Below are 27199 nucleotides of genomic sequence, written 5' to 3'. Positions count from 1 at the left end.
TGCTGCAGTAAAAACAGATATGAACAGAAGATGAGGGATATGATATTGCACAAATTCAGTGGGTCATCAACAATGTATGAACATGCACCAATGAGGCCTAGTTTGCATGCAGTGCAACATACACAACAAGATAACGGAAGTCCACATCACGACTGTGAATGGATTCTGACAGCACTAATGACTAAAATTTCATTCCAAATGGAGTACAGCAGTGAGTAAAGAAAAAAATTCTGAACCCCAAGTTCTTCTTTCTTCACTCTAACTATAGTAAGGGTGTCCAGCAATCATTCTCAAATTGCTGAAGACAACACACCAGATCCTTTGATGTCACAAGGAAAACAATGTATCTATGAAAGCAACCAAAAGAACATGTAATAATCTTCAATGCTAAACAATTCCAGCACCTCTAAACAAGGACCCTAAGTTACCAGATTCTCTCCAGCAACCCTCAAAGTCTGGTTCAATTCTGTACAAATTCTGTCCTTGTCGAATTCTCTCCAAATTCTCTTTTGCAGTGAATTTTGAAGAATTTGTTGTCTAGACCTGGGCTGAATTTGGTCTTGGAACATTTTTTTAGACTTTTTAAAGTGTTTTTTTTACCTGTCAACCCTCTTGTGACCTCTAAAAAGACCAAAAAAGATGTTTATATGTCATTTATGCATTTGTGTATGAAAATGAAAACTTTCTTATAAAGGAAAACCAAATTGACAATATAGGTGACATCTAAATTGATGATTACAAAGGAATGTCTTTAAAAAGAAATGATACGTTTGAACCCAGGACTTCAAATTGTATCTCACCTTTTGATATAGCCTGGTTAGAAATGCTCTAACCAATACAAATGAAAATTCAGATAACTGCACTTATCTTTTGACAATTCCTTTCATTCTCAAACTGTCCCTGTGACATGGAAATATGTTCCGTCCATGTGACCAAGCAAGTGTATCAAGTTGTATGTAGTGCTGAATGATGCAATTAATGTCCTATTGAACTGAAACATAGATTTGGTGGTGTATTTTGCTATGTTCCTTTACTATTAGTAGATTCGAGTATGGATTTTTTTTTGTTCAATATATATACACACATACATATTTTTAAAAAACATATATTTTTGTATGGATGAACCCAAAACGAATCAAAACCCAAGCCCAAAAAAAATTGAACGAATTTTCGAACCCGAATCTTGAACTCACATCCGTACCGGAATCCAAACCGGCAACTTAGCTGAAGGATCCCTAGGATTGCATCCTCTTCTTCTGATATAAGAAAACCCTTCAATAATCTGGAACTTGTCTATAACTTCTTCAAGAGAAAAGCTCATAAATTAGCAAACCTCAATCTTTGAATGCAATGTGAAATACTTTAGTGAAATCTCCAACAAATACTAGCTAGAGTAGATCTTTCACAACTAGAGGCAGTCTTCTTCAAGAGGATTTTCATCCTCAGAAAGGCTGAGATGGACCAAGTCCAAATTTCCAAACCACACAGGGCTTTTTCAAAGAGAAATATCAGAAATAATAAACTCAACATGCCAAATGTGATCTCCATCTCCCTTTTCATAAGCCTTCTACGGAACTTTCCAGAAACTCCCATGTTCACCCACAATTCCTTTTGCCGAAGGCTATTCTACACTAAATTACTTTGGCAGTTCATATGAGAACTATCCCCACTACTGTCAAAACTGAAACACCGTCGATTGTTTCCACGACAGTATACAGCATTTCGATCAGCTCATAACCTCATTTTTAACACTAGTTCCCCCAACACGAGATGCCATGTGGACATTGGATCCTCCTTCTGGGTCTCCCAAAGATGTGAGACCGCACAGATACTTAACTAATCAGCGGCCTTCCTCTAGTGCTTCCAGGGTTCCTTGGAGACAACATGGGATTCTTGTCCTAGGGCTTACCCATTAGTTCTGGACTTTTTCCACAACTATCTGGGTTGTTTGGTTTGGTCATTTCTTCTTGCCCTAGTTCTTTTTGTTTTGTTTTGTTTTTTTGCCACACACCATTTGGTGTTCTATGTGAGTTGTATTATTGCTTTGTTTCAAGCAGTCCATTAGACCACCTTATTGGTCTTTCATTGGACATTAATAAAATTATCTTATATCCTCACCTCTTGGTCATTTACAGTAGACTAAACACACTTCTAAAGTCCATAAAACTTGAAGTGTATATGGGCATTGTAAACCGCTTATCGATCTGTGGACAAACCATTGATTCATCAAATGATGATCCGTAGAAAGAATGAATCAGGTGTTAGATTGAAGATGGTTGATATCTTTTATCTCCACTGATTTTCTGAATTTTTTGCCTAACAGGGTAATGAATTTTTTTATCCTTGAAATGTGTAAACATTAATATTATTAAAAATAACTTTCTTTAAGATTGTCATCACCGGAAATGGTTGGCTGTCCCCAGGATGGTAGGGGGACAGCTTGGCCATCCACAATTGTCCGAGGGGCAGTCTATCGTTTCCAGAACAAGATTTGACCATTTCCGAGTTTCCAAGAGAATTGCTGATTTTTTCATGACCAAGGATAGCTTGGAAATATTTTTCAGTCATCCCTAAGTCCCCAAAACAGTTTTTGGTTTTTGGTACGTGGGGTGGAAACACATTTCTAGGTAACATTATAATAATTTTATATTTGATAATAAAAATTTCAGTGTTATTAATATGTAAATTTTTAATCCATATTGATGGGACTATGGGAGCTAATAATTAAAGAAATACAAGTCTGTGATCTTGTTCGCATATGGCTATCTAAAGTTGAATTTTAATAGTGTGGAAAGAGGTAAACCTAGTCCACCTTGTATAGAAATGGTGTTAAGAACTGCCTTGGGTAAGACTGTGTAAGAAACTTCTACATTTTGAAAATTAATTTCTGTAAGGAAGTGGAGATTATTGAACTTTTAAAGGATCAAAATTAGCTAAATCAGTCTATTGTGGTAAGTTAGAAGGGGAAAGAAATTCTCTTCCTATTATCAATGCTTGCAAGAAAGACTTGATCAAGGTCTAACTCCACAACCTCCAAACTTTAAAAGCTACCTTGCAGGACCCGTACTCATAGGCCTTGTATCCAGATTGGCTGCATCTGGGGGTACATGTTGGGTGCACACAGGGTGTGCGCCCAACACTAAGGGTGCGCCCACAAACCTACTTAAAGTGGTTCCAAAACTTAATAAAAAAGCATTTATATTTATATATATACATATACTTATTTGTATATATGTTTGTATATATAAATATATATATATATACATATATATATATATATATATATATATATATATATATATATATATATGCGTCCCCCGTCAAATTTCCCCCGCACATGTCTAAGGGACTCTTCTCTTTTTTCCAAAAAACGATATCGTTCTAGAAATGTCATTTGCAATCCAAGAGGAGACTTGAGGACAAAATTCAGTCCCGAAGGACAAGGGATGGAACACCATCCCCTATTTCCCAGCCATTAAAAACATCACTGAACTTTAGAAAAGGCAATTAAAAAATATGAAACCCTACTTGAAGAGGCAAATCAACCAAAAAGGTAAAAACTTCTTCATTTTAACCATGGCAAGAAGAAAAACAAGGAGCAGCAGCAACTGGGTTAGAAAGTTTTCCTTTTTGAGTTGCAAGAGGAGGGTTTGACATAAAACCTTCTTCATTCTAGGTAGGTGTTTCATCTTCATAATCCATGTTTTCATTTTCCATTTGTTTGCATTGTGCAACATGTAGGGAGAGTATTTTCAGTGATTCTTTATCTTTTGAACGTGCACCAATGTTTGATATTTCATAGTCATCATCATGAGCAGCAGAAGTGAGAATGAGGGGAGTGCTAGTAGTGATAGAATAGATGTGGAAATTCAAGAAACTCAAAGATCTCAAACTCAAAGAAAAAAGCCTAGTATAGGGCAGCCATAGGGGGTTCTTCAATTTCAACCAATGTGAATGTAGCAGGGGCAGCATCCTCTAACCCATTTGAGTGCCCTTCTAAAGCCCTCAAAAACCATACAAAAGGCTCATAAGACCCCAAGAAAAACCATCCTCTAACCCATTTGGCACAAGGGTAGACAAAAATAAGAAAAATAATTCCAGGGGTAGTGGGGAATGGGACTGTCATTTGTGCAAAAAAAATTATAATGGCAGCTATAATAGAGTTTATTTCCATCTGTGGATGGGTGGTCAAGGGGTCAAAGATTGCAAATCTATAGCAAGCAGAAAAACTTGAGGCAACTACATTGCACATAGAGGGGGAAGCATTATAATCAAGGACTTCAATAGAGAATGTGCAAGCTAGTATGAAAGCTTTCAGTGAACCTTCTAATAGAGAAGAAAGTGCCACACCGACCTCACTTCTACCAAGGGAAAGAACCTTATAATAGGGAAGATGAATAAAAGAGAAACCAGTGTTCCTAATTTATTTAATTTGCAAGCAAAAGAGGTGGCTAAATCATCTATTGGTAGATTTCTTTTTGCTCATGGTATACCATTCAATATGATATGCTCATCTTATTTTAAACAAATGTGCAAAGATATCTATGTTGCTAATGGCTCATTTGTACCACCCAGAGAAACAAAAATACGCACCACCATTCTTGATAGAGAGTACTATTTTTGATAGAGAGTACTCATAAGTGAGCATTTTGATGGAGGATATGAGATAGACATGGTTGAGGGATTGATGCTCCATAATCATGGATAAGTGGACCAATATCAAACATCGGTCACTCATCAATCTTATTTTCACTAGCATGACAGACACTTATTCCCTTAGAGCTATAGATTGTTCAAGGAAAAGAAAGGATGTCACCTTCCAATTTCAAATTTTGAAAGATGCCATAGAAGAGGTTAGACCTGCAAGTCATGCAAGTAGTCACAGATTCAGCCCAAGTATGTAAGTTAAATGGATCAATGGTAGAAGGTGCTTATAAGTGCATTTTTTGGACCCCATGTTGTGTACATGCATTGACCAACACCTTGAAGGACATTGGAAAATTTGATTGGATAAAAGTTATAGTGTTTGAGGCTAAAGATGTGCAAATGTTATGTTTATTTGCAATCATTATAAATCTCTTGCATTATTTAGGGCATTTTCAAAGAAGGAATTTCTCAAGCCCATGGAGACTAGATATGCTAGCTACTTTATTTTGTTGGAGGATGTTTGAGGTCCAAGAGGCCCTACAATCCATGGTAGTCAATGCAGAGTGGAGTAGATATCATGAATCAATCACACTAGATGGAAGAACTAAAGGATGTCACCTTCCAATTTCAAATTTTGGAAGATGCTATAGAAGAGGTTAGACATGCAAGTCGTGCAAGTAGTCACTGATTTAGCCCAAGTATGTAAGTTAAATGGATCAATGGTAGAAGGTGCTTATAAGTGCATTTTTGGACCCCATGTTGGGTAAATGCATTGACCAAAACCTTGAAGGACATTGGAAAATTTGATTGGATAAAGGTTATCGTGTTTGAGGCTAGAGATGTGCAAATGTTTAATTGCAATCATTACACCTCTTACATTATTTAGGACATTTTCCAAGAAGGAATTTCTCAATCCCATGGAGACTAGATATGCTTGCTACTTTATTTTGGAGAATGTTTGAGGTCCAAGAGGCCCTACAATCCATGGAAGTCATTGTAGAATGGAGTACATATCGCAAATCAATCACACTAAATGGAAGAACTAAAGGATATCACCTTCCAATTTCAAATTTTAAAAGATACTATAGAAGAGGTTAGACCTGCAAGTCGTGCAACTAGTCACCGATTTAGCCCAGGTATCTAAGCTAAATGGATCAATGGTAGAAGGTTCTTATAAGTGCATTTTTGGACCCCATGTTTTGTACATGCATTGACCAACACCTTGAAGGACATTGAAAAATTTTATTGGATAAAGGTTATGGTGTTTGAGCTAGAGATGTGCAAATCTTTATTTGAAATCATTACACATCTCTTGCATTATTTAGGACATTTTTCAAGAAGGAATTTCTCAATCCCATGGAGACTAGATATGCTAGCTACTTTGTTTTGCTGGAGGATCTTTGAGGTCTAAGAGGCCCTACAATCCATGGTAGTCAATGCAGAGTGGAGTAGATATCATGAATCAATCACACTAGATGAAAGAACTAAGGATGTCACCTTCCAATTTCAAATTTTGAAAGATGCTATAAAAGAGTTTAAACCTCCAAGTCATGCAAGTAGTCACTAATTTAGCCCGGGTATGTAAGTTAAACGGATCAATGGTAGAAGGTGCTTATAAGTGCATTTTTTGGACCCTATGTTGGGTACATGCATTGACCAACACCTTGAAGGACATTGGAAAATTTCATTGGATAAAGGTTATGGTGTTTGAGGCTAGAGATGTGCAAATGTTTATTTGCAATCATTACACATCTCTTGCATTATTTAGGACATTTTCCAAGAAGAAATTTCTCAAGCCCATGGAGACTAGATATGCTAGCTACTTTATTTTGTTGGAGGATGTTTGAGGTCCAAGAGGCTCTACAATCCATGGTAGTCAATGCAGAGTGGAGTAGATATCGTGAATCAATCACACTAGATGGAAGAACTAAAGGATATCACCTTCCAATTTCAAATTTTGAAAGATACTATAAATAGGTTAGACCTGCAAGTCATGCAAGTAGTCACCGATTTAGCCTAGGTATGTAAGTTAAACAGATCAATGATAGAAGGTGCTTATAAGTGCATTTTTTGGACCCCATGTTATGTACATGCATTGATCAACACCTTGAAGGACATTGGAAAATTTCATTGGATAAAGGTTATGGTGTTTGAGGCTAGAGATGTGAAATTGTTTATTTGCAATCATTACACATCTCTTGCATTATTTAGGACATTTTCCAAGAAGGAATTTCTCAAAGCCCGTGAAGACTAGATATGTTAGCTACTTTATTTTGTTGGAGGATGTTTGAGGTCCAAGAGGCCCTACAATCCATGGTAGTCAATGCAGAGTGGAGTAGATATCATGAATCAATCACACTAGATGGAAGAACTGCGAAGCACAGAATCCTTGATGATAATTGGTGGTCCACAACAAGGTAAGAAACTTAGAAAATTATTACTGCTGATTTAATCAAATTATTTCTAATTTTACCATTTGTTGATTTTATGATTTAAGAATTAAGATTTTTTAAATTTAAGATCTTTTTAACTTGTAACTTGCTTGCCTTTGTAGATACATTTTCTCCTTCATTAAGCCTATTGTGTTGGTCATTAGATATGTTGATACTAAATCTCCTAGCCTTGGAGAGATTTACGAGACCTTTGATAGCATGCTTAGACAATTCAAGCATGTTATTCATATCAAGGACCATACTTTGGGATTTTATGAGGAGCATCTTAGGCCCATTGTGACACGATGATGGAGTATTATGAACGCGCTGCTTCATATGGCATTCTATGCTATCAATCCTAAATGGTATGCACTAAGACCTTGGCAAGTGGCTTCATCTATGGATGAGGAGGTGAGTCTCAAATTTAAAATCTCAACTTCTCAATTTAAATTTGAAATAGCAAGTTTCAGAGTAGATCTTTTATGATTATCTCTTTAATCTTCAATGTTCATTAATCATTATTGAATATGTTTTATATTTTTTCAACAGGTGAAGGAGAGTTTCATCAAAGCCCTTTAAAAAATGTACAATGGAGATGATACTAGTTAACTTGGGAATAGTGGCTTGATTTTGCCAATCTTTGTTGTCTAATCATTAGTAGACAAAAGGAAGGGACAAATAGAGCTACATTAGATCAAAGGGACCTTATTGGATGGTAGATGTGGCATGGTAGGGATTCACCTATACTAAGAGTTCTTGTTATTCGTCTTCTTTTAGAGGTTTTGAGTTCCTCTATTGTAGAGAGAAAGTGGTCCACATATAGCTTCATCTAATCAATCAAAGGGAAAAATCTTACCTTTAGACGACCATAGAAGTTAGTGGTTGTTCATAGTGCATTATGGCTATAGGTTCAACAAAGCATTCAATATCATCAAAATCCAGCATTGTGTTGGGATGTTGATCCTAAGGATGCTATGCAGGCCGAGGAGGATGACACACCTCCAAGATTGCTTGGGATTCCATTGGATGAGGAAGACCCTCATCCTACCTATAATGACCCCATTTTTTTGCCTTCACATTCTCCAAAGTCTAAGTGGAGCATAAGAGGAAATTAAATTAATTTCTTATAAAGTCATTAAATAAATTAAAATTAAAAATTAAATGGTAACTTTATATTTAATTAATAATTGTATTACAAGGGAGAAGCTTCTAGAATGTATTAATTATTGAAGAGGTGCAAGCCTCTAGTAATTTAATTTTCTAGAAGTACAACTAATTATTGTATTGCAAGAGAGGAGTTTCTAGAGAGAGCATTAATTATTGGAAGGGGGAAACTTCTAGCACTTGCAATTAATTAATGTTTTAGTTCCTTCTAGAAAGGTGAAGGAAAAGGATAAATAGGGGTGAGAGTCTCATTGTTGAGCATCAGATTTTTGTGAATGACATTTAATAAGAGCTTGGATGTGTGAGTCACATATCTTCCTTGGCAATAGAGGACATTCATCCTCTCTTGTAACATTCTAGACGTCATTCCCTTGGGGTTTGGCCTTTGGAATACATTTCTTTGTACTTGATTTTATCATTTTTGAGAACTAATATAATTTCAGCATCGGTTCAATCTTCAGTTTGCATAAAAAATTAATTTCAACAGTTGGTTCAGTTTTTGGGCATTTCCAAGGTGCCCATTACAGTGGTATCAGAGCTTGCTTGCAAAGTGTTTCACGAACTTATAACCGATAGGTGCCCATTACAGTGGTATCAGAGCTTGCTTGCAAAGTGTTTCACGAACTTATAACCGATAGGTGCCCATTACAGTGGTATTAGAGCTATAAGTCCTGCCATCCTGTGGAGATCTTCAACATCTATGTTTGAGCATGCGACAAGGGCTTTATAATTTCCGCAATACCAGAGCAAGACAAAGTAGGAGTTCAGACTTGTAGAATGAACAGGGTAGTTTATTCGTGCAGAGGGACATTCAATCCAGTCATACAAACAAAGAGGAGATATTCTTTGAACAAGACAGTAGTATGGGTGACCGAGATGATAGGAATACTAGCCCAGATCAGGAAAATGTAATGTTCAGGTTATTGGATACATTAGAGGAGGGGCAGTGGATGCAACAGGAGAAGAATAGGTGAATGGATATGATGTTGCAACTAATGGCTAGACGGATGGGCATCAATATTAATCCAGGTGATGCCAACAATGGAAACAACAATAATAGGGGCAATGATAATGGAGGCCGAGGCAACATTAATGGTAATAATGGACATGACAACAACAAGAATGAGACTGATAACTTTAGACATGTTGCACACCTAGCTCGAACTGTAAGCTCGAGACCTCTTCTACCCACCTTTCCACCTAGAGATCCAGTTCAACCAGTTAATGAACTGCAAATTACGGAGTTACAAGATCAGTTCAGGATGGATTGGGAGGCTAGTGGACCGGAGTTTCAAGCAGACATTTCTCTCAGAGATTACTTGGACTTGAGGATGAGACACATGCCCAGATCAGGAGGAAGAAGTCAAAACCTTGAGCTGAGAAAGAAAGTTGGGAAACTTTCTTTACGTTATTATGATGCTTCAAGGAAGATTACCACACAAGCTTGGGTGCAGAAGATGGATACATACTTGCAGTTGAATCCTATGCCTGAAGAGGAGGCTATAAAATATGCGGCTATTCACTTGGATGGACCGGCACATGAGTGGTGGCACCATGGCATGGTAACCTTGGGACATAATCAGATCACATCTTACGAGGAGTTCACTGAGAAGCTCGTAGAGAGATTTGATACCAAGGATCCTGAATTATAGTTTAAGGAGTTGGCACAACTCAAGCAGTGGGGATCAGTTGAGACGTATATCAGTGAGTTTCAGAGGTTAGTTGTGTTGGTCACAAATATTTCAGAGAGGAGGTTGGTAGTGTTGTTTATGGATGGACTCTCAGAACCCTTGCGAGGATGGGCCAAGGGGCATGACCCAGCTACGTTGCAGGAGGCCACTAAAAGGGCTCGTGACTTAGCACCTTTTTCATTAAGAAGTAGATTTCAGCACAGGGATTCTTATATGAAAAAGGACAAGGAGAAGGGCATAAAAACTTTTCACAAAGATGCTCAGCCAAAAAGAGATAAATTGGATAATGACACCTTGAATGATTTAAGAAAGAAGAAGTTATGTTTTCATTGCAGAGAGCCTTGGGATTTATCTCATAAGTGTCCTCTCAAGGCTAAGCCAAATCAAATGAAGTATTTCTCAACAGGAGTCACAGTCAAAGAGGGAGGATCAACACTCTGATTCAAATGAGGATAGCACTACAGAGGAGAGCAACATTCTTGAGGATGAGAAGTCATTAGCACGATTAACGGGGGCTCAAAAGGCAATCACATTTAAGGTTAGAGGTACTATCCAAGGGCAAAAAGTAATCTCACTCATTGACACTAGGACTACACATAATTTTATAGATGCACAATTGGTAGACAAGAGAGGTCTACAAACTGAGGAGCACGCTGGATTTAGAGTTATGGTAGCTAATGGTGACAAACTATTATGCACTCGGAAGATATCTAATCTTCACATCAGGTTTGGAGATGGCTATGAGTTGGATGATGAGTTCTATGTGGTAGACATGGGAGACTATGATGTCATCCTTGGCATGGTATGGATGGCCTCGCTAGTAGAATTCACACTTAACCTAGCAAAATTGGAGATGAAGTTTCAGCATGAGGGAAGAACTGTTGTACTTAGAGGACTTTCAGATGGGTGTTGCAGAGTAGTTTCCCTTAGGAGAATGCAGAGACTTTTTCGGCATAATAACATAGAGTGGGCAGCAAAATGTTTCACTATGCCAACTTCACAAGAGCCACAGGTGAAGAGTCATCCACCAGATATCCAAGAGATACTTGACAGGCACACTAAGGTATTTGGCGAGATTCTGCATGGGGTTCCTCCTGACAGGGGGATAAAGCATGTTATTGAGCTCGAGGAGGGAGCCAAACTAGTCATGATTACTCCCTATCGTCATTCTAAGAAACATAAGGATGAGATAGAGAAGGCAATTAAGGAGTTGTTGGAAATAGGGCATATCAGGCCTAGTAAGAGCCCCTTTGCTTCAGCAATAGTGTTGGTGAAGAAGAAGGATGGGACGATGCACATGTGCATCAATTACAAGGCATTAAATAAGAAGACCATTAAGAACAGATATCCCATCCCACGAATAGATGAGCTGATTGATGAGTTACATGGTTCATTTTTTTTACAAAGATTGATCTACGGTTAGGGTATCATCAAATCAGGATGAGGGAAGAGGACATTGAGAAGATAGTTTTTTAGTGTCACTATGGCCACTTCGAGTTTTTGGTTATGCCATTTGGGCTAACCAATGCCCTTGCTATGTTCCAGAGTTGCATGAATCAGGTATTCAGGGAGCAGCTTAGGAGATTTGTCTTGATTTTCTTTGATGATATTTTAGTCTTTAGTAAGACTTGGGAGGAGCATTTATGACATCTTGAGATGGTGTTGTCCACTTTGGAGAAAGAATCACTGTATGCCAAGGAATCTAAGTGCGAGTTTGGGATGACTGAGCTACTATACCTTGGGCATATCATCAGCACAGATGGAGTTTGAGTAGATCCTGAAAAGATTAGAGCTATTGTTGATTGGCATACTCCTACAAATCTTACACAGCTTAGGGATTCCTTGGTCTCTGCGGATTTTACAGGAGATTTGTTAAAAGATTTTCACAAATTGCTACACCCTTGACAGACCTTACTAGGAAAGGGGCCTTGACATGGGCAGAAGCAGCTTAGAGAAGGTTCGATCATTTCAAGAAGGTGATGTCATCATGTCCAGTACTAGCTCTACCAGATTTCACAAAGCCATTTGAGCTTCATTGTGATGCGTCAAGAGATGGGATTGGGGCAGTCTTGATGCAAGAAAAGCATCCCATTGTTTTTGAGAGCAGGGAGGCTCCATGGAGTGGAGAGGAGCTATTCCATCTATGATCAGGAGATGTTGGCTATAATGCATGCATTGGCTAAGTTTTGGTCCTACCTAGTTGGGGTAAAGTTTGTTATCAAAACCGATCACAACAGCATCAAATACTTTATGAGCCAACATGATTTGAATGATAGACAACAGAAGTGGATTACGAAGTTATAGGCCTATGACTTTGACATTGAGTGTCTCAAAGGTAAGAAGAATGTGGTGGCAGATGCTTTATCCAGGAGACCTCATATTTGTGCTCTAGTTGAGATTATAGGAGATTGGAGAAATAAGATCATAGAAGAGTATGCAGGGGACACTTGGGCTTCTGGAGTAATTGCAGGCACCATACACGATGATCGTTACATGGTGATGGACAGATTGATAAAGTTTCAGGGTAGGATATATTTGATTCCTTCATCATAGTTTAGGGAGGTAATACTGAAGGCATTTCACGATGCACCTACAGCTGGACATCCAAGGGTCTTTAAGACCTACAGGCAGATCCATGAGCGGTTTACATGGAAAGGGCTCAAGGATAATGTTCAGAAGCATGTCAAGGAGTGTGCAATTTGCCAGCAGAATAAGGGAGAGCACACATATCCTGCAGGGTTGTTACAGCCTTTGCCCATTCTGAATAGGAAATGTGAAAGTATTTCTATGGACTCCACCATCGGGTTACCACGAGTACAAGGGAAAGATTGCATCTATGTGATAGTTGACCGGATGACGAATTTAGCTCACTTTTTTGCTATTCCATCCACTTATATAGCAGCAAAGGTGGTCGATCTTTTCTTCAAAGAGATATTCAAGTTACATGGGCTACCTAGTTTCATTGTCAGCGATTGGGATAGTAAATTCATGAGTACTTTTTGGCAGGAACTATTTAGGTTGTGTGGTACAGATCTTACACCTAGCACTGGTTATCATCCACAGATAGATGGGTAGACAGAGATTGTGAATAAATGGGTAGAAGGATATCTGAGGAACTATATGACTGCACAACAAAGGGCTTGGGTCAAATGGCTACATACGGGAGAGTACTATTATAACACCACTTATCATATGTCCATCAAGATGACTCCATTCATGGCACTGTATGGTTATGAAGCACCTAGTTTCATGGATCTGGTTTTGGGGGATAGTAGAGTGCCCAAAGCAAAACACTTCTTGTAGGATAGTCAGGATATTTTGAGGGTGCTCAAGGAGAATATATAGCAAGCCCAAAATCAGCAGAAATTGTATGCTGACCAGCACTAGATAGAGCACAGTTTTAAGGTTGGGGATATGGTTTACCTGAGGCTACAACCATACAGACAGTCATCACTCAAGAAAAGCGAAGTAGAAAAGTTGAAGCCTAGGTTTTATGGCCCCTACAGAGTGATGCGCAAGGTGGGCAAGGTTGCTTACAAGATTGAGCTTCCAGAGGGTAGTCGGGTACATAATGTGTTTCATGTGTCAAGGCTTAAGAAAGTCATCGGTCAAAGAGTTGTGCCTTCAACAGAATTACCACCATTAGATGAGGAGGGAAAGCTCGTACTAATTCCTGAGGCTATTCTGGATACTAGGGAGAGGACTTTGCGAAGCAGGTTGATTAAAGAATATTTAGTCAAATGGAGATATCTGCCAGAGGAAGATGCTAGTTGGGAGAGTGAGCAGGTGCTACAGCAAACAGAACTAAGATTGCTTGAGGACAAGCAATTTCAAGGAGGGCGGACTGTAATGACCCCATTTTTTTGCCCCCCATTTTTTTGCCTTCATGTTCTCCAAAGTCTAAGTGGAGCATAAGAGGAAATTAAATTAATTTTTTATAAAGCAATTAATAAATTAAAATAAAACTAAAAGGTGACTTTATATTTAATTAATTTAATTAATTATTGTATTACAAGGGAGAAGCTTCTAGAGTGCATTAATTATTGGAGAGGTGGAAGCCTCTAGTAATTTAATTTTCTAGAAGCACCATTAATTATTGTATTGCAAGGGAGGAGTTTCTAAAGAGAGCATTAATTATTGGAAGGGGGAAGCTTCTAGCACTTGCAATGAATTAATGTTTTAGTTCTTTCTAGAAGGGTGAAGGAAAAGGATAAATAGGGGTGAGAGTCTCATTGTTGAGCATCAGATTTTTGTGAATGACATTTGATAAGAGCTTGGATGTGTGAGTCACATATCTTCCTTGGCAATAGAGGATGTTCATCCTCTCTTGTAACATTCTAGATGTCATTCCCTTGGGGTTTGGCCTTTGGAATACATTGCTTTGTTCTTGATTTTATCATTTTTGAGAACTAATATAATTTCAGCATTGGTTCAATCTTCAGTTTGCATAAAAAATCTATTTCAGCAGTTGGTTCAGTTTTTGGGCATTTCCAGGGTGCCCATTACACTACCACTAGCAATGACTCAGAGACTGACTCTGATTTTGATTTTGCTTCTTAGAGGACAGCCATTTTTATTTGCAGATACAATGCTAATTTTTTTTTATATTAAAGATCAAAAAAGTATCTGATACAATTACTAATACTATCGAAGTATAGTACTATCTGAGTATCTGAGGCTATCAAGAAAACATACCAGCTCTCCTATCTAATACAACTTAATAGAGTCATCATTTGCATGTACTAGTAACATCTGTATGATATATACAAAACAAATACTTAAAGATTTTCAAAAAGAGCTTCAGCTATTGTTAAGTCATCAGTCCCATGCTCCAACAACAATATTACTGCACTCAACATTATCTGTGTTAACAAGGAGATCAAGTGGAGGCATATATGCAACAGCTTCCCAATTAGGGGCATCTAGTCCATGTGTTTTCATTATTTCTTTATTCTGTTATTTAATATTTATATTCTTATGTTTTACAAATTGCTTGAGAGTTTCTCTTTCCTTTTTGTCTAACATCCCACTATAGGTATGCAAGTAGGGTGTGGATTACGCATCAGCCTTGTAGACAAGAAGTGCTCCCTCTTGCAACAAAATCATAAACCTGCTCTTTGAAATTCCCAATATAGCAGAAACTCATGAAAAGATAATAAAAGAAGTGAGTTTTTAAAAAACCAAGTAAGTTCTTTTTTGGTGCCCTAGAAACTTCATTCCTCTTTTTCCAAATAAACCAAAGGACTTAACCAGTAAAAACAGACCAAAAATTATTAAGCTTGGCATCAAAAGTATCCACAAATCCAGCAAGAATTTCAATCCAAGAGAAATTAGAGGGAGAGATCTAGCTAATGGGTCTACCAAAGTAAAAAGGCTAGATAAAGATAGCAAAATTGTAATCAAAGAAAATATGTTCTATAGTTTCTAGAACATGACAAAGAGGATAGTTCCTAGAACATGACAAAGAGGATAGAAAAAGGGAATGATGCCAACAGAAAGTAAGTTATTACCAACAAAATTTTTTTTAAGAAGGGTCCATCTAAAACAGATCTTTTTAGGCTCACTAGGCTGATGTCAAAGAAAATCTAATATAAAGTGCCACTTGGAGCCCAACAAATGAAGGATTTTCTGAATCAATGATTTAAGTATACAATCATCATCCTTAATCATATTATAGATCTTCTTAGTAGAAATATCCATTAAAGGTGTACTACCATCTTGCCATTTAAGAATGTTATTAATATCAAGACTAGTAACCAATCTTCCAGGAAAAAAAGAGCCCATGGCTTTACTGATCAGAGTATATGCTTTCTTGTGAATATATGGAATATCAAATTTGTCTCTAAGCTCATCCCTTGTTCCTAACCTATTATCAATCAATATGTCCCTCATGACAGATATGCCTTTGCTATTCCATTGTTTTGCTGAGAAACTTTGAGTAAGGGCTAGGGGTTTCCCATTTATCTGCAGTCCCCACCAAAGAGAACTATCAGTGACAGAGAAGCATAGTGGGCCATCAACAACATCTTTGTAGCATAATAACCTTTTTACTTATGCCCATGCTTTCCAAAGTGAAGCACAAACATTTTAACCAAATACTTTAACATCAAAACCACCTAGAATCATGTCGCAAAAGACAAGTTCTTCCAATTTTTTCCCTTTTTAAAAGATCTTACAATGTTGTTTCTAATGAGAACCTTTCAAGGTTCATTACCTCTAATAGATTTGAAACCAATTTTGAGGCTAGAGCCATACCATGTGTCCTGAGATCTCTCATTCCTAGTCCGCCTAACTTCTTGGGCATACAACACCAATCCCATTTTACTGCATGTCTATTTTTATTTCCTTTGCCATCTGACCTAAGAAAATATCTCAAAATCCTATCAAGTTTCTCAATCTGGAAACTAGCAAAAAGCCAAGAGCAAGCAAAATAAATAGAACGAGATGCTTGTATTTTTTAGACAATTTGAGCTCTACCAAGGACAAATGGTGGGTTTGCCATTTATGATGTTTCTTTACAATTTTAGAGTGTAGCCATGCCCACCTACCCTTAGTGGATGGAGAGACAGCGAATGGAATGCCAAGGTATTTGATAATAGCATTGGGTCCTACCTAGATTCACACTTTATCCTTCATACCGGGTTCTAATTCATAGCACCCTAAAACTGTGGATTTGTGAAGGGCGACTTTTACTCCAAATGCCAAACAAATATATTGAACCCTATTCAACATATCGTCAAATTTGTTTCATTTACCTCCACAAAAAGTGTTTTGTCATCTGCAAACTGCGTGTTAAGAAGTTCATCCTGGTTAGGGAGTGTGATTCCTTTCACAAATGGTCCTAGAGAAGGGGATCTAATAATATAGAAAAGAGCATCTGCAACAAGGACATAAAGGGTTGGAGCTATAGAACAACCTTTCCTGGTTGATCTATGGAGAGTGATTGGTTCTAACCATTCTCCATTAATTTATATCACAATAGAGGAATCCTTAAATAAAATCTCAATCCATATACAAAAGTAAGGTGGAAAACCAAGTGCTTTAAGCATACCAATCACAAATGGCCATTCTAGTCAACCATATGCTTTCCAAAAGTCCAAAAGAATAATGAAAGAGCTGTGTCCATCCTCTTTTGCCCAATGAAATGCTTCCCAACTAGTAATTAGGTTCTCAAGTATATGCTTGCCCTTGATGAAGCGGATTTGTGTAATAGAGAAAACTTCATTTAGTAGGCCTTCTATTCTTCTAGCAAGAAGTTTTGCAATAATCTTATATGATAAGTTTAGGAGAGTTCTCCAATTCTTTACCTGAGATTTATCCTCATTCTTAGGAATCAATTTAAAAACTCCTCTATTAATGTCATGTCCCAAAGTTCCTCTATCATAGGCTTCATTATAGAGATCTAGGAGTTCATAACAAATCCAATCAATATTATTCTTATAAATTCAGTTGGCAAACCATCTAGACCTGGAGATTTGTCATTGCCCATGTCTCTTATGGTTGCTTTAATCTCCTCAATAGTGATTTTCTTTTCTAAGGACTCCCATTTCTTAGGGACTTTTTTAGGAACTAAGCTCGAAAATTCTTTAAGGGTTTTCTTGTTATGCTGACTATGTTATAAGGAAAACAGATTTTGGTAGTATTTGAAGAAAATATTTTTAATCTCCCCTATATCCTTGGTGAGGCCCAAGTCTCTTTGAATCTCTTCAATCAGTTCTCTTTTTTTTATCTGATCAAGTTAAAAAAATACTTTGACCCCCTTATCCTCTTCATGTAAACCAGTTCATCTTGGCTCTAGTTCTTTGTCCTTAGAATCTATAGTTTTGGATTTTTCTTAGTTCCATTTTGATTAAGCTTAGTTCTTCCATCACTTTGATGTCTTTGCCCTATATTTGCAGGGTGTTTTATAGAGCATTAAGTTTAGACTGCGAAAAGCCTTCTTCTTGATTTCTATCCTTAGCTCTTTTTTCCCAATAATTTGAAACAATTTTTTCAATAGGTATGTGGGATGTTCCAATGATCTTTGTGGTCCGTTCCCTTGTTGCAAAATTTGGATATATGAGTAGTCATGTTAATGGCCTTGGTGGTATCTTGATCTTTAAGCAAAGAAACGTTAAGCTAAAATAATCCTTTTTGTCTATTATTGGCTAGTAAACCAGCAAAATCTTCAATAGTGGTTATAAAGCATATAGGGGAATCATCTTAAATAGATGCAAGAGAACCCTTGATAGGCAATAAGCCTTATGAGGAAGGAAAAGTGTAAATTGAAGCATCGATATACACTATCCAGTTTGCAATAGACTCTGTCTCCCCAGTTAATTGTTTGACCTCATGAACTCAGAGAATAAATACGTTTTCCTACTAGTTGGATCAACAAGGTTCAATCTTCTTTTGAATTTGGCCCCCAAAAAAAAGTTTATTGCCCTTCCAAAAACTTTTGATACCTCCACATTTATCTTGCTACTTTCACTATATTAAAAACTCTAGCAATTATCTAGTGGGCTTTTGGGAAAACAATGGCAAGCCAATCCCATACTCTCTCTCTCTCTCTCTCTCTCTCTCTCTCTCTCTCTATATATATATATATATATATATATATATATATATATATATATATATATATATATATATATATATATATATAGTCATTAGGTGCATAGTTATTGCATATGCCACATATTTTATCTTGTTGCTTAAGGGTGACCCAACTGCCCTATAACAAGGTCAAAAACCATTGTCAACAATTTGATCTTCACCCTTAGGGTTAATGAGTATAGCTACTCCACCTTTTCCTTTCTCATAAGAAGATATATAATGCTTAGCCTAGCTCCAAATAAATTTCATAATAGTGAAGGAGTGATATCCTATTACTCTAATGTCTTGCAAAAAGACAAAATCTATGTTTTGCAATTTATTCCTCCAATCTCTAACAAAATACTTTCTATCTGGCATCTCAAGGCCTCTCACACTCCAACTACCAAAATTCATCATAAACAAGCTTGAAGGGTTTTTACAATCTATAAAGCTTGTTGAAACAATTAGGAACTTTTGGTCTTCTTGATTTGCTATTACTTTTTAGATACAAAGTTCCTATTTGTCATCTTTCTCTTTTTTTTGCCAATTGCTTCAACAAATCCATCTTCTTTAGTATTAAATACAATTTTGCTATCAATTTCCACCTGTTCTTCATTTTTTCCATCCTTCACTTCAACTGTCATTCCAAGAGTGTGGTTTGTATGCTCCAAAGATGTTGTTTTAGAGTTTCTAATTTTTTTGCTTTATCATTAATGTTCTCTAATGCTAATTGTTCAACATTCTTTCTATTTGGGGCACTCGGGTCATTAAAATGTATATTAGGTTGATCTAGGCTAGGGGACATGGGATAAGGCTTAACAGTTTCAAAGTTAGTAATAATTTCATAGTCCTCAAAGAGGTGATCAGTAAGGGAAATAAAATTGCCCTTGATATTAGAACCATCAAGAGTTCCAATATTATTCCCATTAGATTTTTCACGCTCATTTTTATCACTGTCTTGAATATTCTACTCTTATCTAAGCACCTCATTATTATTTGCCTTCATAGTCTTATTAGGGTTATTGTTATTAATCTTACTAGGGTTTTGATTAGGTACTATATTGGAATCCTTTTGACCAATATTAAGACAAGGACAGTTCTTCCTATTACGCCCAATCTTTTTACAATGAAAACAAGCATTTATATTGCCAAGCATGGTAAGTTCCCACTCATAAAGACTACCCTCAAGGTCCAACAAACCTTATTAGGGATGCATACTTCAAGATCAAGGGCAATAAGAAACCTAGCATTAAATGTGGCAGGATAGTTTTGGACTCCTCAATTTATAAAACAAAGCCCATATGTTTCAAAATCTCAGGCAAAAAAGGCCAAAATTCTAGTGGGAAGTTTTTTAGATTCAACCTAGTTTGGTGCATCTATAAACCACGGGAAAGCCCTAAAAAGAGATTTACCAACATTCCAAAATGATTTTTAGCACCCATTCCTACATATTATGGTTCTTTAAAAAGATAACAAAAAAACATTTTGCAATATTCTATTGAAACTCACAAGAATTCTCGATTCTTTCCTTATATCTTGTTCAACCATTCATCAAAAAAAAAAATTCAAAATCCATAGCTACAAAGAAAATTGCAATATTATTAAGCCTCAACCTTTCATTTTTAACGGCTGTCCTTATATCTTCATTTGGAGAAAGGGCAAGAGTCTTTCTCGTACCCAAAGAGAACTTGCCATTTCCTCCTTATCTCAGGTCTAAAGAGTCGATTCCGCTACCATTTCTATCTTCATTGACATCGCGACCCAATAGTCCCTCCTTGCTCCATTGCTGCCACCATGAACTTTCATCAAAATCTGCCAAAAGGTGGGTAGAGACACTTAGTGTCCTCTATGAGAATAGATTTATACAAGGGTTTTTTAGTTTCTTCTTCTCCAAATTTTTTAGACTGCAAATGTTCTTCTCCACCATTTTTCTCTTTGCTAACATTTTCCCCACTTTTGTTACCATCTCTTGGAACTCGTACATCATCATTTAAATCCATTAAAGATACTAAATCAAGGAAATCAAAGTCAGGCTCAAAGAGCTGAACTCCCAAGAGTCACTAGTGGGTTTCACACATATAGGAGCCATAGGTAACAAAGAAGAACAATTAAACCACAAAACGGGGAATAAAATATGACACATGACACCAATCACAAAACATAATAAACACAAAACACAGAGAGATTTGAAGTCCGAGAACTCCTTATTCCAAGTGTAATCGATACGGAGCCCCAAGTTGTCTTATTAGGGTCACACCAGGTTGCAAACCATTTCCCTCCACTCCAAACCTTGTTTACCCTTGATTTGTTTCTTCTCTCAAGACATTATTGATTTTGATTATTATGGACATCTGATAATGGGGTTGAACCTCTAAGTTATTATTTATTGTTTAGTATTTTAGTTGGACTTCTCTATATATCATTTAATGCATGAAACATGGAGCCTTTGGGGATTTGTACACTTTTACAATGAAAGTATTTGAAGTTTGTTAATTCGCTAAATTGCTATGTACTAAGCTTCTAAATGACTATGCTGCGTGGTCTATCAATGATATGATATATATGTTTGAACTATCTCTCTCTACATATAAAAATTCCCCCATTGTTTTAATAGTTGTCCCCTAAAAAATGGCATCTCTCTCTCTCTCTCTCTCTCTCTCTCTCTCTCTCTCTCTCTCTCTCTCTATATATATATATATATATATAGAGAGAGAGAGAGAGAGACACACACACACACACATACCCATACTGTAAAAATTGCCCCATTTTTTAATAGTTGTCCCCTAAAAGATGCCTCTGAAACGTACCCGTATTGGATGCACGTCTATATATATGTATATGTGTGTGTGTGTGTGTGTGTGTGTGTGTAGAGAGAGAGAGAGACAGACATACACACACATACCCATATGCACCCAAACTCTTATAAACAAATTCACACCCACGTACCAGGTTCATGTACCCACACCCATCCCTGCACCTGAACCAATAACTTAAAATATGAATTAAAATGTGTACAAAAGAGCTTTCTGGTAATAATTTTTAACCACTACAACAGAGAAAACAACTTGGAGCTCCATACTGATTACCCGTATATTATTCAAAATATCGTCATCCCCCTATACACAGTGAAGGAAGACGGATGCCCAACAATCTGTTTGTTTGTATGTGTTAAAGCTGGAGTGGCATAGCCAGCAACAGAGAATGATAGATATTGTTTCTGATAAAGATCTGAAGATGAATTTCAAAGCTGATAATGAGGCTACCCTGAAGTTCATAAGTACATATTTCACAGAGCACAGACATAATTTCTGGTTTTCTAAAGTGGGATTATTTCACATCTTTATTCAAGTCATATCTCGGTTTGCAGGTGGCAAATGACATTACCTGCAAATGGATTATAAATGCTTTGCAGCCATTATCCCTACTGCAGGCTCTCTTATGTTAGTCAATCATAATCAACAAAATATTAAACCTGAAGAAGTTTCAAGTAATCTTGTTAACCTAATCGAAAATATGGAAAACAATTGGCAAGATTTAGCATCAGTCATGATAACCTGCAAGTAGTTTTAAATAATAATATAATGTATGTTGGTGGTGATTTCTCTGCCCCTGTAATACCTCAACAAGGGATTTTTTATCTTACTTGAATGTAATTTTGGAACCAAGTGTCCAACTGGTGAATAGAAATGAGTTTCAGCAGCACTCTCATTTCTTTAGGATATCTCTCTCTGTCAGTTTCACTTGCATTTTCTAGGGCAGTTTAGCTTTTTTTTACATCTATTATGTAGCGTTGGATATCACAGCATATGTATTCATCTCTTCTCGGGTGCAGGTCACTTTAGACAATTATTCTATAAAAAATCCTTATAGTGATTAAAATATTGAAATTAGTTTTTTGATTAATAGAAAACACTTGCTAAACTAAACAGACAAGCCAATATAAAATTATGGTACCAACCTTTCTCAATGTATAATAGTTTGTCTTCTTGTACTTAAATAATAATTTGAGCAAAGCAAAAAATCGCATTATTGATCTTTAAATTCCCTGAAAATGTCATAATTGATTTTAAAAAAAGGTACAATGATATCCAGATACATGATATTATCTCCTCCTAACACTGTCTGATGGACCATTCAAAAGGAAGATGGCAGTACCAACTTTGAGGAAAAATGGTTCAAGGATTTAATGGTCTAGTCTTGCCAAACTTTTACTGATGACTATCAGATTATCAATAGATTCAATACACAAATACGGTTATGAATTATCTCTTTCAAATTGCTAGATCAACTCTGTTTCTGCTGCTAACCTGTCTTCTTAGTTATCAAATGTCACCATTTCACTGTAAATTCTATCAAATATTGGGACTTCCCCATTTTTTTTGCCTTTTACGTTGTGTTCCCTTCATCTGCAGGGATGATTATGGCAATTTGTCTAAGGTAGCCTCCTCAGATATCATTTATGTAATGAATGTAAACCATGAGGCCCAAAAAAATGAAATAGTCTCTATCATATTAGTATCGAGCAAAAAGATTGCTTCATTTTAAAATAGTCAGACAACTTGCGCTAGATTTATCATGGAAAAATAAAATGAGTTTTCCTTTAGATTTAGAAAACTTTGTTGATTGAAGTATAATAGATCATTAATGTGCCTAAAAACTGGGATTTAATAAATTCTTTTATTGAAAAAAGGCATGTATCATCTGTGTGCTTGCATGTGTATACATGTGCTCATAAACACCAAATAAAATAGCATAAGTCAAGCATCATTTCAATCTTTCACTACCATTAGAAATATAATTTCTTTTACCCAATTCGCATTTATGAGTTTAGGAGTACTTACAACTTTGTAAGATCCAAAAGATTTGTCACTGCTATAGGAAAGTGGCCAGTAATTGAAACTCCATAAAGCTCTCTGCACATTATTAATGTAAAACACGTTTACACTTCTTTTAAGAGCAACAAAACATCAATGCCTACTAAGCTACAAAAATAATGCAGTCTCTCAACAAAAATATGAAGTTTTAAGGGAAAAACAGAACTTGATACATTTTGCATGACCAAAAAGCCATCATGTTAACAAGGTGAAATGATTGTTAAAAAAGTGATTAGGTCCAACCCCAGACACAGATTTATTTACTTGGTAAAAAAAATTACACCATTTACTCCACAAAGACATAAAATTTGCAGCCATCCAACGAGGAGACACTGCAAATTCTGATTCAAAACTAATGTACAGAAAGGGGCTGCTGGCCTATAGGGAATATAATTCAAAGGTTGTGTAATTAAGGAATCTCAACTTCATCAAGCTTCAAGGATGGAAGAGATGGGTTATTTGTTTTAGCTAGCGTCTCTTGATGTATATATTTTGCAGCTTTTGGAAATTCTTTGAAGGTGGTATCTTTGAAGGGAACTAGAGGCGATTTGTATATTTAAGTTGCCTATTTTTCTTTTATATATCTAGTACATCATTATTCTATCATGGGTGCATGATCAAAGTCTTTTCCAAGGGTGTATTGTATTGCCCAAACTTATGATGTTCCAATGGTGCTAATAAAATTGTATGGCCTAAAAGTACGCCTCTATTAGTTCAAGGAAAGATGGGCGATTTTATAACCAATCCACCCACAATCAATAAGTAGATGTGGAAATAGTGAAGAGCTCAAGATATAGCAACACAACACAGAAATCAAAAAGAAGGACAATGATAAGATCATCCAAAGTTACACCTACATAACTTATATGCTCGTAGGGCAAAGGAATACCTTCCAAGAATCAAATTGTTAGTGCACTAACCTCCCCCTTGGCTTCAGTACTTTGTCAAGACAGGTGTTATAGGTGAAGTGAAGAAGGTTAGAGAAATCCCTACAAGATCAAAGAAATGGACTTGTTACACTAATATGCCTTACTAGAGATAAATCATCTCTCTTATATCTCCAACGCATGTATCTGAACCTTACTTTCCCTTGCTGAAGCTCCTTTGCACTAAAGATCTTTATGGTGTTATTGGCTAGTAAGTGATTTGCTAATATAGAGCAAAGAAAGTGATGAAGTGGACTAAGAAAATAGGTTCCAAATCCTACATCTCCATTCCAAATAGTAAATGTCACTATCAGTCACTAATTACATTGGCTATTGCTCATATAGATAGAACATATTTGAGTAGAATATGATGTAGACTTCTGTTCAATGAACCACAACAAATTAAAAGATTTGAAGGATAGCAAAAAGGAATTAAGCAAGCACAAAGGGCATCATGTAGGAGAATAATAGGAACATAAGATGCACATATGAAGCTAAATGAATGAGAGCATATAGGAGACACTATGAAGGAAATTCATCAAACAAGGAGTTCCAACACATCTACCAAAAAGATGGATGATATACCATCATTGGTTGATTGCATCAAAAATTTCCAGAACTTGATTTGTAGAAGCGAAGTATTGTAAGCATAGTGTTGAGACATAGACTCTTCAAATTTTGGGATAGTCATCTTAAATTTGGACTCGGAATTTTTCTTTTTAAATGTGACAAAAGCTTGGCATGACTCAGGTAGCTAAACTGTAAACATTAACATGCATTCTAATCAAATAAATTTTATTTTTAACCATTGCAATGTGGACTTATACCATTGATGTATAAAATTAGTCATATGATATAAATCGTTGAGCTTAGCAAAGAGCTGCAAAAATAGTTCAGCTTAATCTCAATCTCTTCAACTAGTAAAGCCAGCTACAAACATTTTATATAAGTTATTCACTACATCAATATATTTAGCCAATGAAATAGCAGTGACAAATTTACATGCGTTTAAATGGGTGTTACAAATTCGTATGACAATTCCATGAGTATTTCCATTGAGAATAAAGAATAAGTGCTTCTAACCATATGAAAGAAGGAAAACAAAACATAATAACCAAGAGAGAGCCAAAACAGCAAGCCTTGAAGGAGCTTGACCTTGGAAGCTAAAAACAACTTGCATAAAGAATGAAAAATTGAAGATTGATTTTGATATCTAAAACATATCTCTGAGAGAATGAAAATTGAATCCCTGCAAGATGACAGCTTTGAAAAAAGACTTCGATAAGCAAGCACACCTGAGAAACACATGAGCAGCACATTCAAACAGTGCTAAAAGCATATTACATTTTGTCAAGTGAGTAAAATTTTATGAGGTAAGTATTTTTTATATAATAGAATTTTACATTTCCTCTTCTTTTTTCAATTTCTTTTTCAAATCTCAAATTTCGAACACTACATCACCGTTCAGGTAAGTATTTTACAAAATCTATTACGGTGTGCCATTTATTTAACAAGGTTGAGAAAGCAAAATTTTCCCGCTTTTAGTTTTCTTATTTATTTAAAGAACATTTGTTCTAGCTACCAAAACAATTCTCCGAAAAGGACAATCCTCCGTTATTATAAACGTAAAATAAAAGAAAACACACACTGTTTTCCAGAAGCAATTCTTGTTCAATCTAATGGAGTGTGAAATCATCATGAAAATCAAAGAAAGCACAGCGAAAATAAATGTCACCAAAGTTCCACCCGATAAATATTTCAATTAATGGAAAAGCGGACAGTATGAAGACGAGACTCACAGTTGCGTGACAACTTCATAATTTGGAAGAGATGGATGAGGAGAACAAGTAATTCCAGACCATCCATCTCCGCATGGATCATCACCAACCCAGGCATACACCACTTTCCACCCTAAAACGGATTGTATTTCCTTCAATGCTTTCACTGCAAACAAATAACATGTCAGAGAATGTATAATCTCGGAATTTGAGGTGCATTTGAAGATTAAACCAGCTTACAATCTCGTTTCAAAAGTTTGCAGTTAACGAGCGTCTGAGTTGGAGGAAGGCATAATATTATCATCAATGTCCACAAGATCGTTCTGCCATAATTCGCCATTTCTTTTTCTTCGTCTTTTCCACACGCTCTGCAATGCCCTCTCCTCTGCCATTTCTCCGTGGTCATGCATTCCGATTTATACGAGGAGTTTGTTTCCGATTACACCGAAACGAGTAGGAGAGACAACGAGTACATGTCCAGCTTTATCTAAATTTATACAATTGCATGCTCCTCCTCCACTATTAGAACAAATGTTTTTGTTTTCATACGTCCAAACTAAAGGTGTATTTTAGTACGTCCGAGCTAAAAATGGTTACCATGTTTTTTAAGGATTTTTTATTGAATTAAAGACGAATTACATAAAATAGTTAGCATGTTAATAAATAAACAAAATAATGTTAGTGTTTGAGATATTGGTAATGTTAAATATATATTAATAGTCACATGTTTTTGCACATGCAACGAGATGAGATTTAAGAGAAAAATGTAGAATGAACATTAAATAATAATGTAAATATAAGTTTTTAAAATGAAAATACAAAAATAAAAAAGTTGAAGATTAAAACATAGATATAAAATTTACAATATTTTAAAATTTTGAATATTTCTTAAGAAACCTGTTCAATAATTTTAATATTTTACAATTAAATTCAATTTATCAAATATGAAAAAAAAATCATTTAAAAAAAAATTCATCAAAAAATTTATTACAAAAAATTAATAAGAGAAATACAAAAAAAAATTAAAAATAACGACATCTCTAACAAATATTCTATTGACTAAATAAATTATAGAAATTGAAAAAATAATATTTAAAGAAAAACTAAACTAAT

At 36.0% G+C, this 27199-nt stretch overlaps 1 protein-coding gene across 4 annotated transcripts in view; it reads right to left on the bottom strand.

Annotated features, from left to right (window-relative positions):
* The window catches only part of LOC149567144 (uncharacterized), a 49730-nt gene extending 23182 nt beyond the window's left edge, over positions 1–26548 (bottom strand). For 3 of the 4 annotated variants that reach the window (XM_089817456.1, XM_089817458.1, XM_089817459.1), the window contains exons 1-3: positions 26327–26548; positions 26108–26252; positions 23350–23421 (exon numbers count right to left, since the gene is read on the bottom strand). In XM_089817456.1, coding sequence (XP_089673582.1) covers positions 23350–23421; positions 26108–26252; positions 26327–26492 — 383 coding nt within the window. In that variant the 5' untranslated portion in view covers positions 26493–26548. The remainder of the gene's footprint in view (positions 1–23349; positions 23422–26107; positions 26253–26326) is intronic. The other variant, XR_016361606.1, reaches the window with a different exon arrangement.
* Positions 26549–27199: the final 651 nt, after the last annotated feature.

Source organism: Cupressus sempervirens, chromosome 3, assembly GCF_028749045.1.
Source record: "Cupressus sempervirens isolate cs-2001-9-10 chromosome 3, ASM2874904v1, whole genome shotgun sequence".
Classification (NCBI taxonomy): domain Eukaryota; kingdom Viridiplantae; phylum Streptophyta; class Pinopsida; order Cupressales; family Cupressaceae; genus Cupressus; species Cupressus sempervirens.
Note: the sequence above shows the minus strand (reverse complement) of the source record. Positions and strands in the feature narration are given on the sequence as shown.